The following is a 17,040-nucleotide window of genomic DNA, read 5'->3' as shown; positions in this document are numbered from 1 at the left end:
CCCATGTTCATTCGATTATGTTCGTGAACGTTCGGTAATGTGTTCATGAGCGTTCGTTCATGTTCATTTGTATATGTTGTTCATGAAAATTTTTTGTACAAATATTTATTCTATCTAAACATTTTATATTCTTTAATTTATTATCTATAACATAAAATAAGAAATGATATTCTCATATCGTTTTTGCATTGTTCACATTTTCGTTCTCATCATTCACATTGATAAATACATTAATCTCAATCCCTAGGTTCCGCCGATTTTATTTGTGTTCGTGAACACGTTCATTTCCTTAAGGAACGAACATGAATATAAAATCTCGTTCGGTAAGCATTCACGAACACATTAGTTCCTAAACAAACGAACATGAACAAAGTCTTGTTCATGTTCATTCGGTTCGTTTACAGCTCTACCCACTATCCATTTATTCTACTTCTACATCTATCTTTGTCTACTTTGGGCCCGAACCCTCACCGCTTAGGTGGGAGCACCACTTTATACACTCCTTCATACCATTAAGCTAACAACCTTAATTTATGGTTTTATACGTGTGTGTGGGGTTTTAAGTTGTAGAGACAATAAATGAGACTTTTATAGTTTAACAATAATACACGGAGGTTTTTCAACTTGAACTGGACATTAACGAACACATTGTTTTATGATAATTACCGCAAAAAGATAGATACAATCGAGCAAACCATATGTTTTGGGCATACCATATACATATCTCGTTGTTATGACTGTATACGCGTACCTGCTTTCATATTTAGATACGTGAATAGTTTCCTATTAAAATGTTAACATCAAAATAAAACAATTACATGTACGAGGTATATCGAAAAAGTTTTGAACGAGTAACTTCTCGTCCTTTATAAATTGTTAATTTCTTTTCTTTCACTTTCTTACAATTGAAAAATTAGTAACACAAGTCTTTTTTTTTCTTTTAATTTTTATTTACTTCTTTTCAATTTTTAGTAATCTTATTTAAAAGAACCCGATCGAAGTCACGACGTGATAACCAAATAACGTGACAATCAAACGTGTAAGGGCTCATTGGTGCATTATAACACGTGGCATAATCTATTGAAGTATTTTTGTATATATGTGCATTTAGGGAGATAATAAATATGATATGTACGCACACGTCGTCCAATGACAGAACTTGTAAGAATTGTAACTTTCTTAATTTCTTGTCCATCAATATTTCTAAATATATAATATAACTTTCCTCAAAAAAGTTCGAAGAACTATAAAATAAATTAGAAATAAATAAGCTCACATTTTGTGTATTGGATGATAATATTCTCATATTTAAAAATCTATGTCAATAGTTCAATCTTTCGACCGTTTTTCTCTCAATTGACCTCTGTTAAAAAATACTTGACGTTGTTAAGGTTTTTTTCGAATTTCAAACCGATATTTTAGGGCTTTTGATCGGGAAAAAGGTACGAGTCGACTAATTTAAAACTTATATCGAAACGGTGATCCAAACGACAAACAATGTTTCAATTTAGATATTTGAATTTCCAATTAACAAAAATCAAGTCATTTGAATACCATTTCGAGATAAGTTTTACATCAGTTGACTAGTATCATACTTCTGATCAAAAGCCCTAAACATCGGTTTGAAATTCGAAAAAATACTTAATGACGTTAAGTGTTTTTAATTGAGGTTTATTGAGAGAAAAATAGTCAAAAAGTTAGATCGTTGGCATGGATTTTTAAAAATAAAATTATTATCAGTCAATGCATAAAAGTTGAGATTATTTATTTCTAATTTACCTTAATATAATATAATTAATATCTCTAATTAATAAGTTTTACTTTCGTTGTGGGTAGCAATCCCAATATTATAATTGTCATTAACTTAAATGGTGGTAGTTCAGAAATCATTTTTTTAATAGCAAAAAGTCTCATGTGTAAACCTATTATTTCTGGACTATGTCCAAGTCCAAGGTCGACTTCTCGACTGCCGTGAGAACATAGCCCCCTAATGCGCGGGAACCGGACATAATCTGTAAACTCTCGCACCATATCGGGTTCGAACCCGGGATTGAAGCCCTGATTCGTCCCTTCACCCAAATATCCTTCAAACCGGCTTAAGTGAGAATCAAACCTGTATTTCCACTAAAACAAATATAGGCCTCTTATCACTAGACCAACTTCTCAGCATCCCATAAATCAATTGGTTACACCCTGTTTAATATCACGAAAAATATACAAATTAAATAATAAGGATTTTTAATATTTATCATTATAGGCGTATAAAATAAATGTCATCTACATCTGCTAGCACATAAATCATTTGATTACACCTTTGTTATAATTACTTTCTATTAGGTTTTAAGTTTTAAGCATCAACATATTCGTTACACTTCTCTTGCTAATAAATGTAGCTATAAACGAAGATTCGGGTCTTAGGTACTTTAAATTCTGTTTAAGGTACCAAAAAAGGTTCAGTCATCTTGAAAACAAGCTGACGAACTACTATATATCTTTTAAAAATTTGAATAAAAACCCGAATTCATCTTATTTAATAGATTTCCTTGATAAATGTTTGGAAAGTAATATTGCTATATTCGTGTATCAAACTTTGGTTGCTATTTATTTTGGTGTCGAGCTGTTGTGGTTTTATCCTTCTGCCTTAAACTTGAGGAAACGATAGTACAAATTCATTAATGGTTCAAGCTATTTAGGTCTCTGCATTTAATCGAATATTCTCCATTTAAAGTTAAAATCCTTCATGATTTAATTTAGACATTCTAAGATTACTCTAAGCCATTAGGAGGAAGAAAAAATAAACTAATAATCGACGTGAACCCTTTAAAGCATATGAGTTTTGTGGTCTTAGGTTCAAGTCTCACAAACGACAAAAATGAAAAAAAGTTTTCCATCTAATTAAAATAATTGACTGTTGATATGTTATATATCAATCATATGTATAAAAAAGTTTGGGCCCCTGAAACTTACGTGCCCTGGCCAAGGATGTGGCTCGCGCACCCCCCCCCCCCGGGCTGGCCCTGTATGTTAATCACGTGGTGGTCGATTGACAGAGATAAAGCCTTTAAACACCCTGAGTTTGGGGTTTGGGATTGGGGGGGGGGGTGTTTGGGTTCAATTTCCGTAAATGACAATGATTAAAAGAATTTTGTCATTCAAAAGAAGTATAAAATAAAAAATAGTGCGTTGATAAGGTAAAGGTTTACGTTCTAAAATATATGTTATTAATCAACTATATATACAAATACAACTACAACCGTGTAAAAAAAATAGTTAAGAAAATAAAACAATCAAATAATATATTTTATATTCTATGTTAACATAGTTACAGTAAACTCTATTTAATATGAACATTCGTTGCTTTTTTTAACGTCAATCTATCCTATTTTTATTCTAAAGAGCATTCTCATCCCAATCTCTATAATTACACTAAAAAACACTACATATCTCTCTCATGTTCAATTAAATAATACTTTTATACCTTTATCATTACAGTTTTCTCTCTGCTCTACTCACAACCAATCTAACAAATATTAAAAAATAAATAGGGGCAAACAATGTTTCTCAAATGTTTCTCCAAATTTACAAAAAATCACTATATTTCTCTCTCCATCCTATAATTTACACTCACAATCATTCACAATCCTGTACTTGATATTAAATCATAAGAAATAAAATTGGTAATATCATCATTAATGATCAATGGTACTATCATTCTTAATACATGAAATAGAAAGGTATTTGATTTCATATTAGTGTAAACCGGCTAGGAATATAATATACTGAAATGAAATGAAACCGTAATAATGTCTACCCGTGCTATGTAATATGTCCCATCTTGATTGATAAACATATGTGTTAATTTTAATGATTTGAGCGGAGGTCGCATGTGGGGAGAATGGACTACACGTCCCACATTGTGAACTTAGACACATCCATGCATTAAGTATCACATTAAATTAATGGAATCATAAGTGTTAGCTTTGGCGGGGCGGTAGAGGCTTGATTTTGTCTCTTAAAAAATACCATGGTTCAAATTATAGCATGGAGAATGTTATTATGTGTAATTTTAGAGTAACGGACTGTTTCGTAGTCTCTTATTAATTTTATAATAAGGTTACATTTGAATAGGTTAGGATAAAGCACGTTTAGCTCGCTAATAAACCTCATATGGATATAAGTTTTAGAAACATGTTGATAGATTCAGATACTACCTCCTAGTCGAATAAGTCTCTTAATGATTTAACATAAGACTGCAAACAACCCATCTACAAAGTAGATGAGTGTGTAAGTTGACATTCAAATGATAAATAAATTATAACCCATTAAAACAACTATACATTACACCTGTCTTTTTCCTTAGACCAAACGTGGTGAAGTGCATGCATTATGAGCATTCATAATCCATTCCTTATGCGTGTGTGAATGAGCTTTGTAAATTATAAGATATAATTATAAGTGATTGTGAGTAAAAGAGAGAGAGAAAATGTTAAATGCATTTTACAAATTGAGAATAGATTGTCCATGCCGTATAACTTTTTAATATTTCGGAAAACGGTTATGAGTGGAGAAGAGAAAAAACACAATGATAAAGTTATAAAAATGATTATTTAGTTGAAAAGAAGAAAGAAAAGAAAATATAGTGTTTTAGTGTAATTATATGGATATTGATAAAAGCTAGGCTTTGAATGCTCTTAACCACCATGGCAATGCCATATACCGATTGGGACATTCTGAAAATGGTTGAGAGTGGATAAGAAAAAAACAATGATAAAGGTATAAAAATATAGTGTTTTTAATTGTAATTATATGGATATTGATAAGGACTCGGCTGTGAATGCTCTTAACCACCACGACATTTGCCATGTACAAACTGGGGCATTAATGGTTTAACTGAAATCACAACTGTTATTTAAACTTTGTTATATAAAAAATGAGATTGATATATTATGACTGGTTAGATTTGTAGTTGCCCAACCATTTGAATCCCCTTACTCGCTACTACACCGACAACCATTCCATGTTAAACGCCCTCTACTTAAGTGGTCTAATGGTTTAACCACCAATTTGGTGGTGTTGCAGGAATTGACGCGCCCTACCACCTCTCACTATACTTGATTTTTAAACGTCAAGAATTCAAGTCTGGCTTTGTTTGTCGTTAAATGAAAAAAAGAAAAAAGAAACTTACTCGATACAACCCTCATTAATTCATACACGCTTTACCTTTAGTCATTTGTCTTGTACATATAAGTATAAAGCATACAGCATGTCTAATATTATCATCTACCCAATCCTCTACTAAATTACTATACACAATTTGTCATTGTCAAATTTAATAAGATAATTAATTGTTTCTCTTTTATGCGTGTCATGATGAATATAGTCCAGACACGTTGTTTTCGTTCTTAAATAATCATCTTGTTACGTCGCAACATTTGATGACAATTGTGAAAAGCATTTCAAATTTTAATAACAAACCATTTTAAGATCTTAATTTAATTAATTGAAGGCTAAAATACTATTTTATAAAGCTAAAATCAAGATTAAAGGTGCAAATACTGAAATTGGTACTTTTAAAACTTTTACGACTAAAATTTTTAGACTTTCAACTTTTGACACAAAACTTTTAAATTTCAACTTTGGCAACAAAATTTTTACCCGTAATAAATCGAACCGATACCAACCAAATTCACATTCATCCCTGTTGCAATGCGCGATGGCTTTGAATATGTAATACACTTAACGCACTCTGCCACATCACAAAGTAAAATTGTTGGAATCAAACATGAACATCAACTTCTTATGCGAAAGAAATCAATAAACTAGACAAACTGCAATGTGTTGTATTTTAAGTTAGAAAAAGTAGATTAAATTATGCAATCCAAGAGGGGCTAATGACCTAGATATAAATTAAGTCAGTGATATCTATAAAGTTTATTCTGTATTGTTTGTTATCAATGAATACATAAAAGAACGAGTTAAAAAACATAAACTAATTAACAAAAATGAACGATTTATACATGTGTTCATGCTTGATAATTTAACGAAAGGATAAAAAGTTTTGTTCACATTCGTTCATTTATTAAAAAAATATTTCTCATCAAATGGTTCAACTAACTTTTAATTTGCCGGTGGCCATTTGATCCACTGGCGTCAGCTGGAGTGGATAACACTCTGTGACCATAAAGGTCACAGATTTGAATCCCACTTTCAGTATAAAAACCTTGCTGCTATTAACATAGATGCCATTAAGCTCTCAGGCATATAGGCAAGTCAGGGGTTTTACGAGTTGTCAGTTTCCTCCTGAAATGAGTTGGCGCCATCCTCAAGCGCCAATCTAACGATGAACGGCTGAAATCCCTAAGGTGTGGAAACACTTGGACTATGAATTGAGGCGCACAAACCAAGTATTTTCATAACCGGAAACGTATATCGTACTTAACCGAGTTTTGACTTGGTTTTCCGGGTCAGGTTGGGTCGGGTTTTAACCTGGTAAAGAATGGAACCGGTTCCGGTATGAGAGAGAAACCCACTACCAGGTCATTAATTAAAACGAAAGTCAAAACCCAATTTACCTTACCGCGTTCCCATTGCCGATGAACAGCCGTTGAAAATTGAAATCCATTTATAATAACATATAATAACAATAATAACTGTAATTACACAAATTATTACAGAAGCTAACAGATCATCCGTGTAATAATAATAATAATAATAAATAAGTAGAAGACGATAGATATGCAGATTCTCTCCTTATCTTTACTCTATCCACACCTCCAGCTTTTATTTTAACCCAATTATCAAACCTTCAAACCCTAATTCGCAGAAATTGATAATATAACACAATGTCAATCATCTACACCTGTTCAATTCCATCATTCTCGTCAATCTCACTCTCCAATTCATCTTCATCTCGTCCTAATCGGATCGTCTGCTCAGCTGGAGGTAGTTTTGACCTTTTGATTTGTGCGTATTGTGTAGTTTGACTTTGAAGGTTGAATTAGGTTATGGATTTTGATTTTGTGTGTTTGATTCATGAATTAGGTTAAGTTTTGATTGTTAATTGAGCTGAATTGGCATTGAATTTGCTAGTGGAGACAGAATTCAGTTATTTAATTTATGAAATTGAAAATTGAATGCAGGAGATGTGTATTTGTAGCTTCTGTTATTCTCTGCAGTTGATATACATCGTGATGTATCGGTAAGAATATTGGTACCGATAATATCGGCGATATTGGACCGATATTTTCGATATATCACTGATATTCCCTGTATCAGTGTTTTAAGTCTTAAATGTCGGTAGTTGGTGTTTAATGTTAGTGTTTTAAATCTTAATTAGTTCCTACTTCCTACGGTTGTTAGTGTTTTGCAAGTTGCAAAAGGTTAATTTGTTAATGGTAGGAGAGTATACTGCGGTTAATGCAGAAAAATATCGGATATCGGCCGAGGACCGATATTTGAGATATCAGTTATCGCGGTGAGATATCGGTGGGATATCAGTAATTTTAATATCATGTAGAATTTATATATATAGCACTTTAACACTAACAATCAGTATATTCTCCTCCTATTAACAAATTAACCTTTTGCAACACTAACAATTGTAGCAAGTAGGAACTGATTCATACTCGAAACACCAACATTATACACTTAAGTTGAAAATTAAGACTTAAAATGCTGTTATCGGGAATATCGGTGATATATCGGTCAATATCGCTGATATTATCGGTACCGATATTTCACACGACGACCGATAACCGAGATACCACCGATATTGATTGCATAGTTTTGGATTAAAATGTGTGCATAGTGCGTGATGAGCTTGATGCGATATAAATAGTGCATTGCTACACTTGACGCGATGCGTTTACATGATGTGCGCAGCATGATTTAGAGGAGTTAAAAGTTGAATTTACAACAAAAATGTGCAGAATATTCATGCATGCGTTGAATTTAGTATTTTTTTTAGGGCGCATCGGAATTTTGGACCATGATGTCTGTTAATGCTTGTTTGTTTATGTTTGCTCATCAAAGGTTTTTAATACTTTTTGATGACTTCTCTTAATCTTATCATATAGATTTAATTAGAAGTATTAACTATAAAACAAAAATATATATGAGTATTATGTGATGATTTATATGTAAAATTAACATATGAATATGAATGTCAAAGTAAAAGCACCAACACAAACTTGGTAGCCGAACCAAGCTGTTGATTGTTTGTGTTAGTTTGTGTTCGTGAACTGTTCACGAACAAGCCTATTTTTTTAATGAGCGAACACAGACAAGAAATTTCGATTGGTTAGCTGTTTAGGAACCGTTTGTCTGATAAGAGCTTAACGAATGAACATAAGGCTTTGTTTGGTTCGGTTCGGTTCATTTACAGCCCTACTAGTATCTGTATGTGTTTCTTACTTGAATTATGATATCCAGCGAGTGTTGCGGAACGAAAAGCTGTTAATACAACTGAGCCACTATTGCTTAATGCTGTTAGGGGTAAAGATGTAGAAAGACCTCCGGTTTGGCTCATGAGACAAGCAGGGAGGTACATGAAGGCAGGTCTATATAACCACAATTCTTTAATTATTCCAATATTAAACACTATTGTTCATACATTATGTTTATTTGTTTTGTTCTGCAGAGCTATCAAGACATCTGTCAAAAGTATCCTTCGTTTCGTGAAAGATCAGAGAATGTGGATCTTGTCGTGGAGATTTCTTTACAGCCATGGAAAGTGTTCAAGCCTGATGGAGTAAGATTTGCTTCATTTGATCATCGAAATCATGTTATGTTTTTGGTAAAGTGGTTAATATTGACTATGTTTACAGGTTATATTATTTTCTGACATTCTTACACCTCTGGAGGGAATGAACATACCATTTGACATTGTTAAAGGAAAGGGGCCCATAATATTCGATCCTATAGCCACGGCTGCTGACGTGGACAAAGTGAAGGAGTTCACTCCTGAAGAATGGGTTCCATATGTTGGCGAGGCTTTGACCATTTTGAGAAAAGAGGTATTGTTCTATGTTTCGCATGTCTTCACTGTTCAAAGTTCATACTTAATATTATTCATCTTGTTGTGTTTTGCTAACTTTCTTGAGTGGTTTTTAGGTAAATAACGAAGCTGCGGTACTAGGTTTTGTTGGTGCTCCTTTCACTCTAGCATCATATTGCGTCGAAGGCGGATCATCAAAGCACTTTTCCAAAATTAAGAGGCTTGCTTTCTCACAGCCTAAGGTGATCAATTTGTTATATTATATTATTATAATTCAAAACTTTCATTTTTCATAAGTTAAAACCTCAGTGACTCAGTCGGCTCACCATTGCAGGTCTTACACGCACTGCTTGAAAAATTCACAACCTCAATGGCTAATTACATTCAATACCAAGCCGACAACGGTGCACAAGCGGTTCAAATCTTTGACTCATGGGCCACCGAGCTGAGCCCAACTGACTTTGAAGAATTCAGTCTGCCTTACTTGAAACAAATAATGGACACGGTTAAGCAAACTCACCCGGATCTTCCTTTAATACTTTATGCAAGTGGGTCAGGTGGGTTGTTGGAACGGCTACCTTTGACCGGGGTTGATGTGGTTAGCTTGGACTGGACTGTGGATATGGCTGAAGGTAGGAAACGGTTAGGAACTGATATAGCGGTTCAGGGGAACGTGGACCCGGGTGTGTTGTTCGGGTCAAAAGATTTTATCACCAATAGAATACACGATACCGTGAAGAAAGCAGGGAAAGGTAAGCATATATTGAATCTTGGTCATGGGATTGTTGTAGGCACACCAGAAGAAAATGTTGCTCATTTTTTTGAGGTTGCTAAAGGTCTTAGGTACTGAAAAGAGTGTTTTTTGTAGGCAAGACTATTAAATTATTTGTTACATGTTAGTATTGTTGCATTGCAGTTGAGTTTAATATGTCTCATGATGCTCATTCTTTCCATCTTACATTAACTATTTATGATAAGGATACAACTTTCACCTTGATCTGTAAGTAACTCAACAACTAAAGAAGAGTTGCCTATGATGGTGTTTCTAGATGAAGCAACGAGCCATAGCAGCCTAGCAGGGTTATAGACGAGTTGAAATGGGGCGAAACAGGGTTAGCTTTTGCTCGGGTTGGTTTGTAAATGAGCCGAGCCAAGCTGACTTGGTTTGTAAACAAGTTGAACCTGGCTTAACTTGGTTTATACATGATTTGAGCTGAATTGGCTCAGTTTGCCAAGTAGCTGATTTTAAAAAAGTTTTTTTGGAGCTTTTTTTCAAATGAGTTTCAAGCTAAGAGATATTTTAACATTTTAGAGTTGGCTGAGAACCGAGGCTTGAGTAGTTAATGCGTGGGTTTGTGGTAACGTTTCAAGTTTAGTTTTTTGTACCTACCGCAATATGGGGTTATCAAAACTAGTTATACACTTGATAAGTAATATCCCTAACCAATGTTATATACACTTTCAACAAATTAAATCTCTTGAGATTTGTTTTCATTTAATTTTGTTATATTAATTATTTGATGAATATCTTTACATTTTGTTAATCTATCAAGTGTACACAATTCAAATAGGTAAGATACAAACCATTTTATGGGGATGTATCAAATAAGCTATATTAAATACATTTATTTTGTTTTAAGGAATAAACAAATTATAGTGTTGTTTTTAAGTTAATTATCTTTTCTTTTCTTTTCAAACAATATGAAAATTTTATGTAGAGTAGTAGAAAAAAAAAAGAAGGTAAAAATGCTAACAATTTGATTAGCCGTTCTTATATTTTATTTACTAAATTTAATACCTCTACAATCGAACACGTGGCATCTTCGTGTTCTCGCTCATGTAACTTTAGCTGAACAGTAACATATAATCAGACATCTTTTTCCTCTACGTTCATTTATTAAGAAAACGGGCATGTTCGTGTTAGTTCATGGTCATTCGATAAAACCTAAAAGAGCGGTTCACGAACTTAACCGAACATAAGCTAGTATTAATGGACACAAATGAATAACGCATCACAATTAATCCAAATTAGTGATTAAACCAAACCCGTTTTCTTTGTATAAATATAAATTACCTACGTATTTATTAATAGGGGCGAAGCTTCATGAGGGCCCCTGTTTTTTGCATAGCAGTGTAATTGATCATTTTTTCGTCCGAAAATTTGTATACGTGGTGTAAATTCACCCGTTTTTTACCGAAAATTTGAGCCAGGATCCCTCGTTTATGATTTTTTAATACATTATTTAATACTGTTTATTAATATTAAAACGAACAAATATAAAAACAAACTTATTAACGAACAATTCATAGGTTTACTCAAAAGTCTAAAATGCACTCTCAAAACAACCCTTAAAAGCCAACAACAAAAGGTTTCCAGAAAAGTAAAATCATCCAAAAGTATATTCATAAAATATAACCAATGTGTGGATATCATTTTATATCATCACACAAATCCAAATGCAAAAAGGGTCAATGGACCATAACGTACAAACTCAACTTCAACTTCAACTTCCCCAACACCATAAACACAAAACACATGACTCAACATGACACAAACAACAACAACAACAACATGGTTTGATTTTGATTAATTAATATGAAGTCTCTTGCTCCATTTTCATCTTCTTCATCTTTCACCTTTGCATCTTATTCACCACTTAATAATAATAATATCAAATTTTCCCTACACAAAAACCCACAATTAAATGTTATTATTCCCACACCAAAACCTTTAATCTTTTGCAAAACAAAGAAAAATGAAAGCTCAACAAATCACAAAATGGAAGATTATAATACTGCTATGAAGAGAATGATGAGAAACCCTTATGAGTATCACCATGATCTTGGTCAGTATCTCTCAAATGGTTATGTTAACTATTGATGTTTCGTAGGGGTGTGCACGGGTCGGTGGGTCGGTTTTGGACTAAAACCATAATCTGGATGTCGTTTAATGGGCTATATCTGATCGGTTATCACTTATGACGGTTTCGGTTAATCGGTTTTGAAGATTACAGTGGGTCGGGGGTCGGTTTTAAAAAAAAACAATTAAACTGGCGCACTGGTTTTTTAATACTGCCCGGTTACTAGATATTAGTATTTTGAGTCATTGTATGTTAGGAAGTTATTTAATATAGAAAATGTTTTGTAGGGGTGTGCACAGGTTGGTTCGGCCTAAAACCATAGCTGAGATGTCTGTTAATGAATTACCATAACCATACCTGATCGGTTATGGCAGTTTCGGTTACTGATATTAGGATTTTGAGTCATTGTATGTTTAGAAAATTATTTAATATAAATAGATGGCTAAGGCTATGTGACTTGTGTGCATTTTTTTTAATAAAAAGAGTCGTGATCCGGTATTTGATTAAAAAACCGATTGTTCGAGTGTTGTTTTCGGGCCCTGATTTCCAAAAATTTGCAACTACAACTTTGAAATTCATTTGATTCAATTTTTTTAAGATCTATGTATTGTACTTTGGGAGTTGTTTATTTCATGTGGCCAGGGTTTCAAATCAATTGATAAAGTGTTCACCATTCAGGACTATTTAGTTCTATTGTAACTATATTTTGGGACTTTTTGTATGTGTTTACCTTTTACAGATCCTCTTTATCCAAAAGAATAAAATGTAATGACTATTTAAAAAGAATGAACACAAATGCATAGGGCTATAAACGAACCGAACATTCGACGGAACGTTTGTTTATGCTTGTCCGTTCGTTAATAAATGAACAAACATCAACAAGGAATTTTGTTCTATTAACTAAATGAACGAACACGAACAGATACCATGTTCGTTCGATTATGTTCATGAACGTTTGATAATGTGCTCGTTTACTTACGTCTGTATATGTTCGCTAATGTTTGTTTGTGTATGCTTGTTCATTAAAGTTTTTTAATATTTTTTAGTTACTTTTCTAATCTTATCATATAAATTTAAGCAAATTATTAACTATAAAACGAAAATATTTATGACTATTATGTTATTAATTTATATGTAAACATATAAATACAAATGTTATAAAAAACCAACACAAACTTGGTAGCTGGATTGAACTGTTGGCACTGACCATTCTCGGTTACCAAATCAAATAAAACATTGTTTGTGTTCATTCGTGTTCGTGAACCGAACAAGTTCATTTCCTTAGTGAACGAACAAGAACAAGAAATTTCGTGTTCGCTTAGGTTTTCATAAACCGTTCACTTGTCCGGTAAAAGCTTAACGGTAGGACGAACATGAACAAGCCTTGTTTGGTTCGTTTACAGCGCTGCTTAAATGTATTGATTTAAAGATGACACCTTATTTTGATATTGAGATCTAACAAGATTTATCAGGTGTTTTCAGGTATGAATTATAATCTGATAACCGAAAGTCTGATTGTTGGCTCTCAACCTCAAAAACCGGAAGATATTGACCAACTTAAAAAGGAACAAAATGTGCATACATTCTTAACTTGCAGCAAGATGGGGATATTGCATATTGGGGAATAGATTTAGACTCAATTGTTAAACGATGTAAACAACTTGGAATACGCCATATGCGAAGACCCGTAAGCAAAACATCACTCTTGAGAATTCTCATTTTGTCGGTCCTGTTTTATGATAACAAAACAGGACCATAAAAATGAGAAATAAGTTATATCAGTGTTTCTTATGTGGGTCCTGTTTCTGTTACCAGGAACAAACAAAACGGGACCCACATAATATTTTTACTGATATTATATGAATCTTGCAGGCAAGAGATTTTGATCCTGACTCTTAAGGAGTATGTTACCGAAAGCTGTTTCGTCACTGGAATGGGCAATTTCGGAAGGAAAAGGACGAGTGTATGTACACTGCACAGCGGGGTTTGGGTCGGGCGCCAGCTGTCGCCATCGCTTACATGTTTCTGGTTTCTCGACATGGATGTAAGTTACCCTTTTGCCCTTGGCATTTAAATATCATTTATCTTCATATACATAACTTTTTAACACATTCTTGAAACATAGTTGAACACATCATATGACACGTTAACCGCAATAAGACCGTGCGGGCCCAACAAAAAAGGCGATACGAGGCGCAACTTATGATTTAGCTAAAAACGACCCTGGAAAAGAGCCGTTTGAGAGTCTGCCCGAAAACGCGTTTGAGAATGTGGCAGATTGGGAGCTAAAGTTGATTCAAGAGCGTGTTCGTCATCTTCGTGGAACTTAAGCAAAGTTATTAACTTATTAATTATTATCATAATATGTATTAGTATTATAGTATATGAATAATATGTGAAATAAAACAAAAATGTAACTTAATAAGTGAAACTCTTATGTATGTTAAATTTTGATATTATGAACAGAAGCTATAGCTGCACATTGTGACAGAACTAAGTTTATTATTTATTTACACAACATAAACCATACCGACTTCCAACGAAGACGCGGAGGGACCTTCAAAACGACATCCGGGCCCCGACAGTTCCTTCGTAAGAAGTTATAACCGAAGTTAACTGCTAGTCGTTTGAAAACAGATGACCCTTGTTTGGCTTTCACATGTGAATGACCAAGTATGAAGGCGGGTCCCGCTTTCTTGAGCTGCCTTTAGATCTTCAAGTTCTTGTCTCATGTGAACATCGGTCGGGTTTCAGTATCTTCAACGACGAACCGCACCCACACCCGTCTCTTGTTCGGTGTAGTTTCAACAATGTCACTTATGCTTTCAACTGTTTTGAACCCGAACGAAACGCTTGCTTGTTGTGTGTTTTCGTTCACTTCAAAACCCGAGGTTCTTGTAAAACCCGTGTTTTCCACCACTGCTAGCCGGTGATCACCCGAAGACTGGTCTGAACCCGATGCAGGATCCTCATTTCCTGCTTGGGTTCACATGTGAAACTAAATAAGTAAATAGTAAATCATTTTACTTTCGTTCAGTTTTGGTTTATGTTTCGTTTTCGTTCGACTTTCGGTTTCAGTTCATTTCACGTTTTTTTTCTTTTTGAAGAACGAGGACAACGGAGGAAACGTTTTAGTTCTTTTATATTTTTTCGTTTTTTATTTACATTTTGAGTTATGATTTTTTTATTAGTTTTTTTGAATTTTTTTGGAGGGGTTTTATTTTGGTTTTTATTAACAATAAAAACCCCTCAAAAAAATTAATAAAAAAATCATAACTCAAAATATAAATAAAAAACGAAAAATGTAAAAAAACTAAAACGTTTCCGCCTTTGCCCTCTTTCTTAAAAAAAAAAACAGCCCGATCCGAAACCCGTTTTGACCCGTTCCGACCGGAACCTTTTGACCCTACCCCGTTCCGACCCATGACCGTTTCAACCCAACCCATTTCCCACCCCTAAGTAAATGACATGTTTGAGATGTATGCACTATGCAACGATTACCTCGATCGGTGCTTAGTGGACGGGACCAGTCATAGCGGATGAACTCGGCTAGCCTTCGAACAAGGTCAGACTCGAACGAGTCAACATCCTGGTGCACATCTCGGTACCCGTACCGGACAATTGCACCTATAAGACCGAAGAGACGCGGGGCCCACACGTTCTAATAAATACCTTTCGGCTGGAGGGACAAACGGGTACGGGTACAAATTTCACACAAACAAACACTAACACACGGTGAAATGCCGGTAAGTTGGTGACGAACCTCGAAAAGTTTGCGGGGAATGCCCGAGGTTAAGTCCGTGAAAACGAGCCCGATACCCGGGACCCGGAGAAATACCCAAAGTGGGACCCAAGGCTAGTAGCCACTCTAATTACACCTTATTGTGAAGGTCATATTCATATTTCTTGATGGTGGTGTAATGCCAAACAAACATTATGGTTAATAAAAAGAGTGCTAGTAGGATTGGAAGCCACGCGCCTTCGCGAAATTTGACCAACGAAGCCGCAAAGTAGAGTAACTCTATTGACCCGAAGAAAAATAAGAAGAAAAGAGCGATAAATGGGGGTTTATGCCAACAAAGAATGATCACTAAAGATGTAAGACAGGTAGTTACTAGCATAACCGCCATTTCCGCCAATCCTGCAATGAAGTTTAACATGAAGTAGTAATATTCAAGTCAGGAGTTTTTGAACAGTGTTATGGACAAGGTTGCAAAAGCCGGTAGACGGACCCTAGGGTGGCTGACTAGGGAGTTGGGAGCAGTCGGAGTACTCAGGACATGATAAATATAAAAAAAAATTAATTTTTGGATATTATATGTATATGTTAAAATAAGCATAATTCCTGTCAAATTTGAACAGAGTTATGGACAAGGTTGCAAAAGTCGGTAGACGGACCTTAGGCGCCGACTGGGGAGTTGGGAGCAGTCGGAGTACTCGGACATGATAAATATAAAAAAATTAATTTTTGGATATTATATGTATATGTTAAAATAAGCATAATTCCTGTCAAAAAGGTAGCCTGTCCGACTTTAACCGCCTAGCCCAACTAGCCGGACTTTTTGCGCGCCTAGCTCGAGTTTTGACCGACTTTGACCGCCTTGACTAATCCAGGCTGACTTGAAGAAAGCCCCCAAGGTAAGGGGTCCGAGGACCGACTAGTCCCCAACTAGTCAGCCTTGGAATCCGACTTTTACAACACTGGTTTATGGATTACAGTTTGTGGGACCTACCCGACGCGTTTCCATGTGTTTGATGTCTCGAAAACCGATGGTGACAGCAATGCATAAGATCATGAGTATCCAGTTAATCTCGGGTATGTATATTTGACCATGAATCTTGTCGGATGTATGCACGACTTTGACTCTTGGAAAACACCCGAGTGATTGACTTTGGTTGATGATCGAGAATGTGCCACTGATGATTGCTTGGCTTCCTACGACGGATGCAAGAATGGCTATTGCGAGCACGGGCCATCTCAGACTTTCTGAAAGCACACGGGCTCGAGTTAAACTGTTTGATAAGTCACATTTTGACCATGTTATAAAGTCAAACATGTACCTGGTACCGAGACATAATAGCTGATTTGATCGGCGTTTTGGTGGTTTTTCGATAAGTAAGCTGCTTGACCCATGTAACCAAGTATGAGTGCGGGATAAACCAGAAATGTGAACGCAATCTGCA

At 34.8% G+C, this 17,040-nt stretch overlaps 1 protein-coding gene and 1 pseudogene across 1 annotated transcript; both read left to right on the top strand.

Moving 5' to 3' along the window:
• Positions 1 to 6,835: 6,835 nt before the first annotated feature.
• LOC143604901 (uroporphyrinogen decarboxylase) lies at positions 6,836 to 9,921 on the top strand. Its single transcript, XM_077081236.1, has 6 exons — positions 6,836 to 6,942; positions 8,431 to 8,552; positions 8,639 to 8,749; positions 8,826 to 9,014; positions 9,112 to 9,237; positions 9,330 to 9,921. The coding sequence occupies exons 1-6, from the start codon at positions 6,843 to 6,845 to the stop codon at positions 9,843 to 9,845; spliced, it is 1,164 nt and encodes a 387-aa protein (XP_076937351.1). The 5' UTR covers positions 6,836 to 6,842; the 3' UTR covers positions 9,846 to 9,921.
• A 1,662-nt stretch (positions 9,922 to 11,583) lies between these two features.
• On the top strand, positions 11,584 to 14,186 carry LOC143604902 (phosphoglucan phosphatase LSF2, chloroplastic-like; annotated as a pseudogene).
• Positions 14,187 to 17,040: the final 2,854 nt, after the last annotated feature.

The sequence above is a fragment of the Bidens hawaiensis genome, unplaced genomic scaffold (assembly GCF_021521415.1).
Source record: "Bidens hawaiensis isolate Kalapana, Puna unplaced genomic scaffold, B.hawaiensis_p1.1 tig00067296_1, whole genome shotgun sequence".
Classification (NCBI taxonomy): Eukaryota; Viridiplantae; Streptophyta; class Magnoliopsida; order Asterales; family Asteraceae; genus Bidens; species Bidens hawaiensis.
The sequence above is the reverse complement of the archived record's forward strand: the minus strand, read 5'-3'. Positions and strand labels throughout refer to the sequence as shown.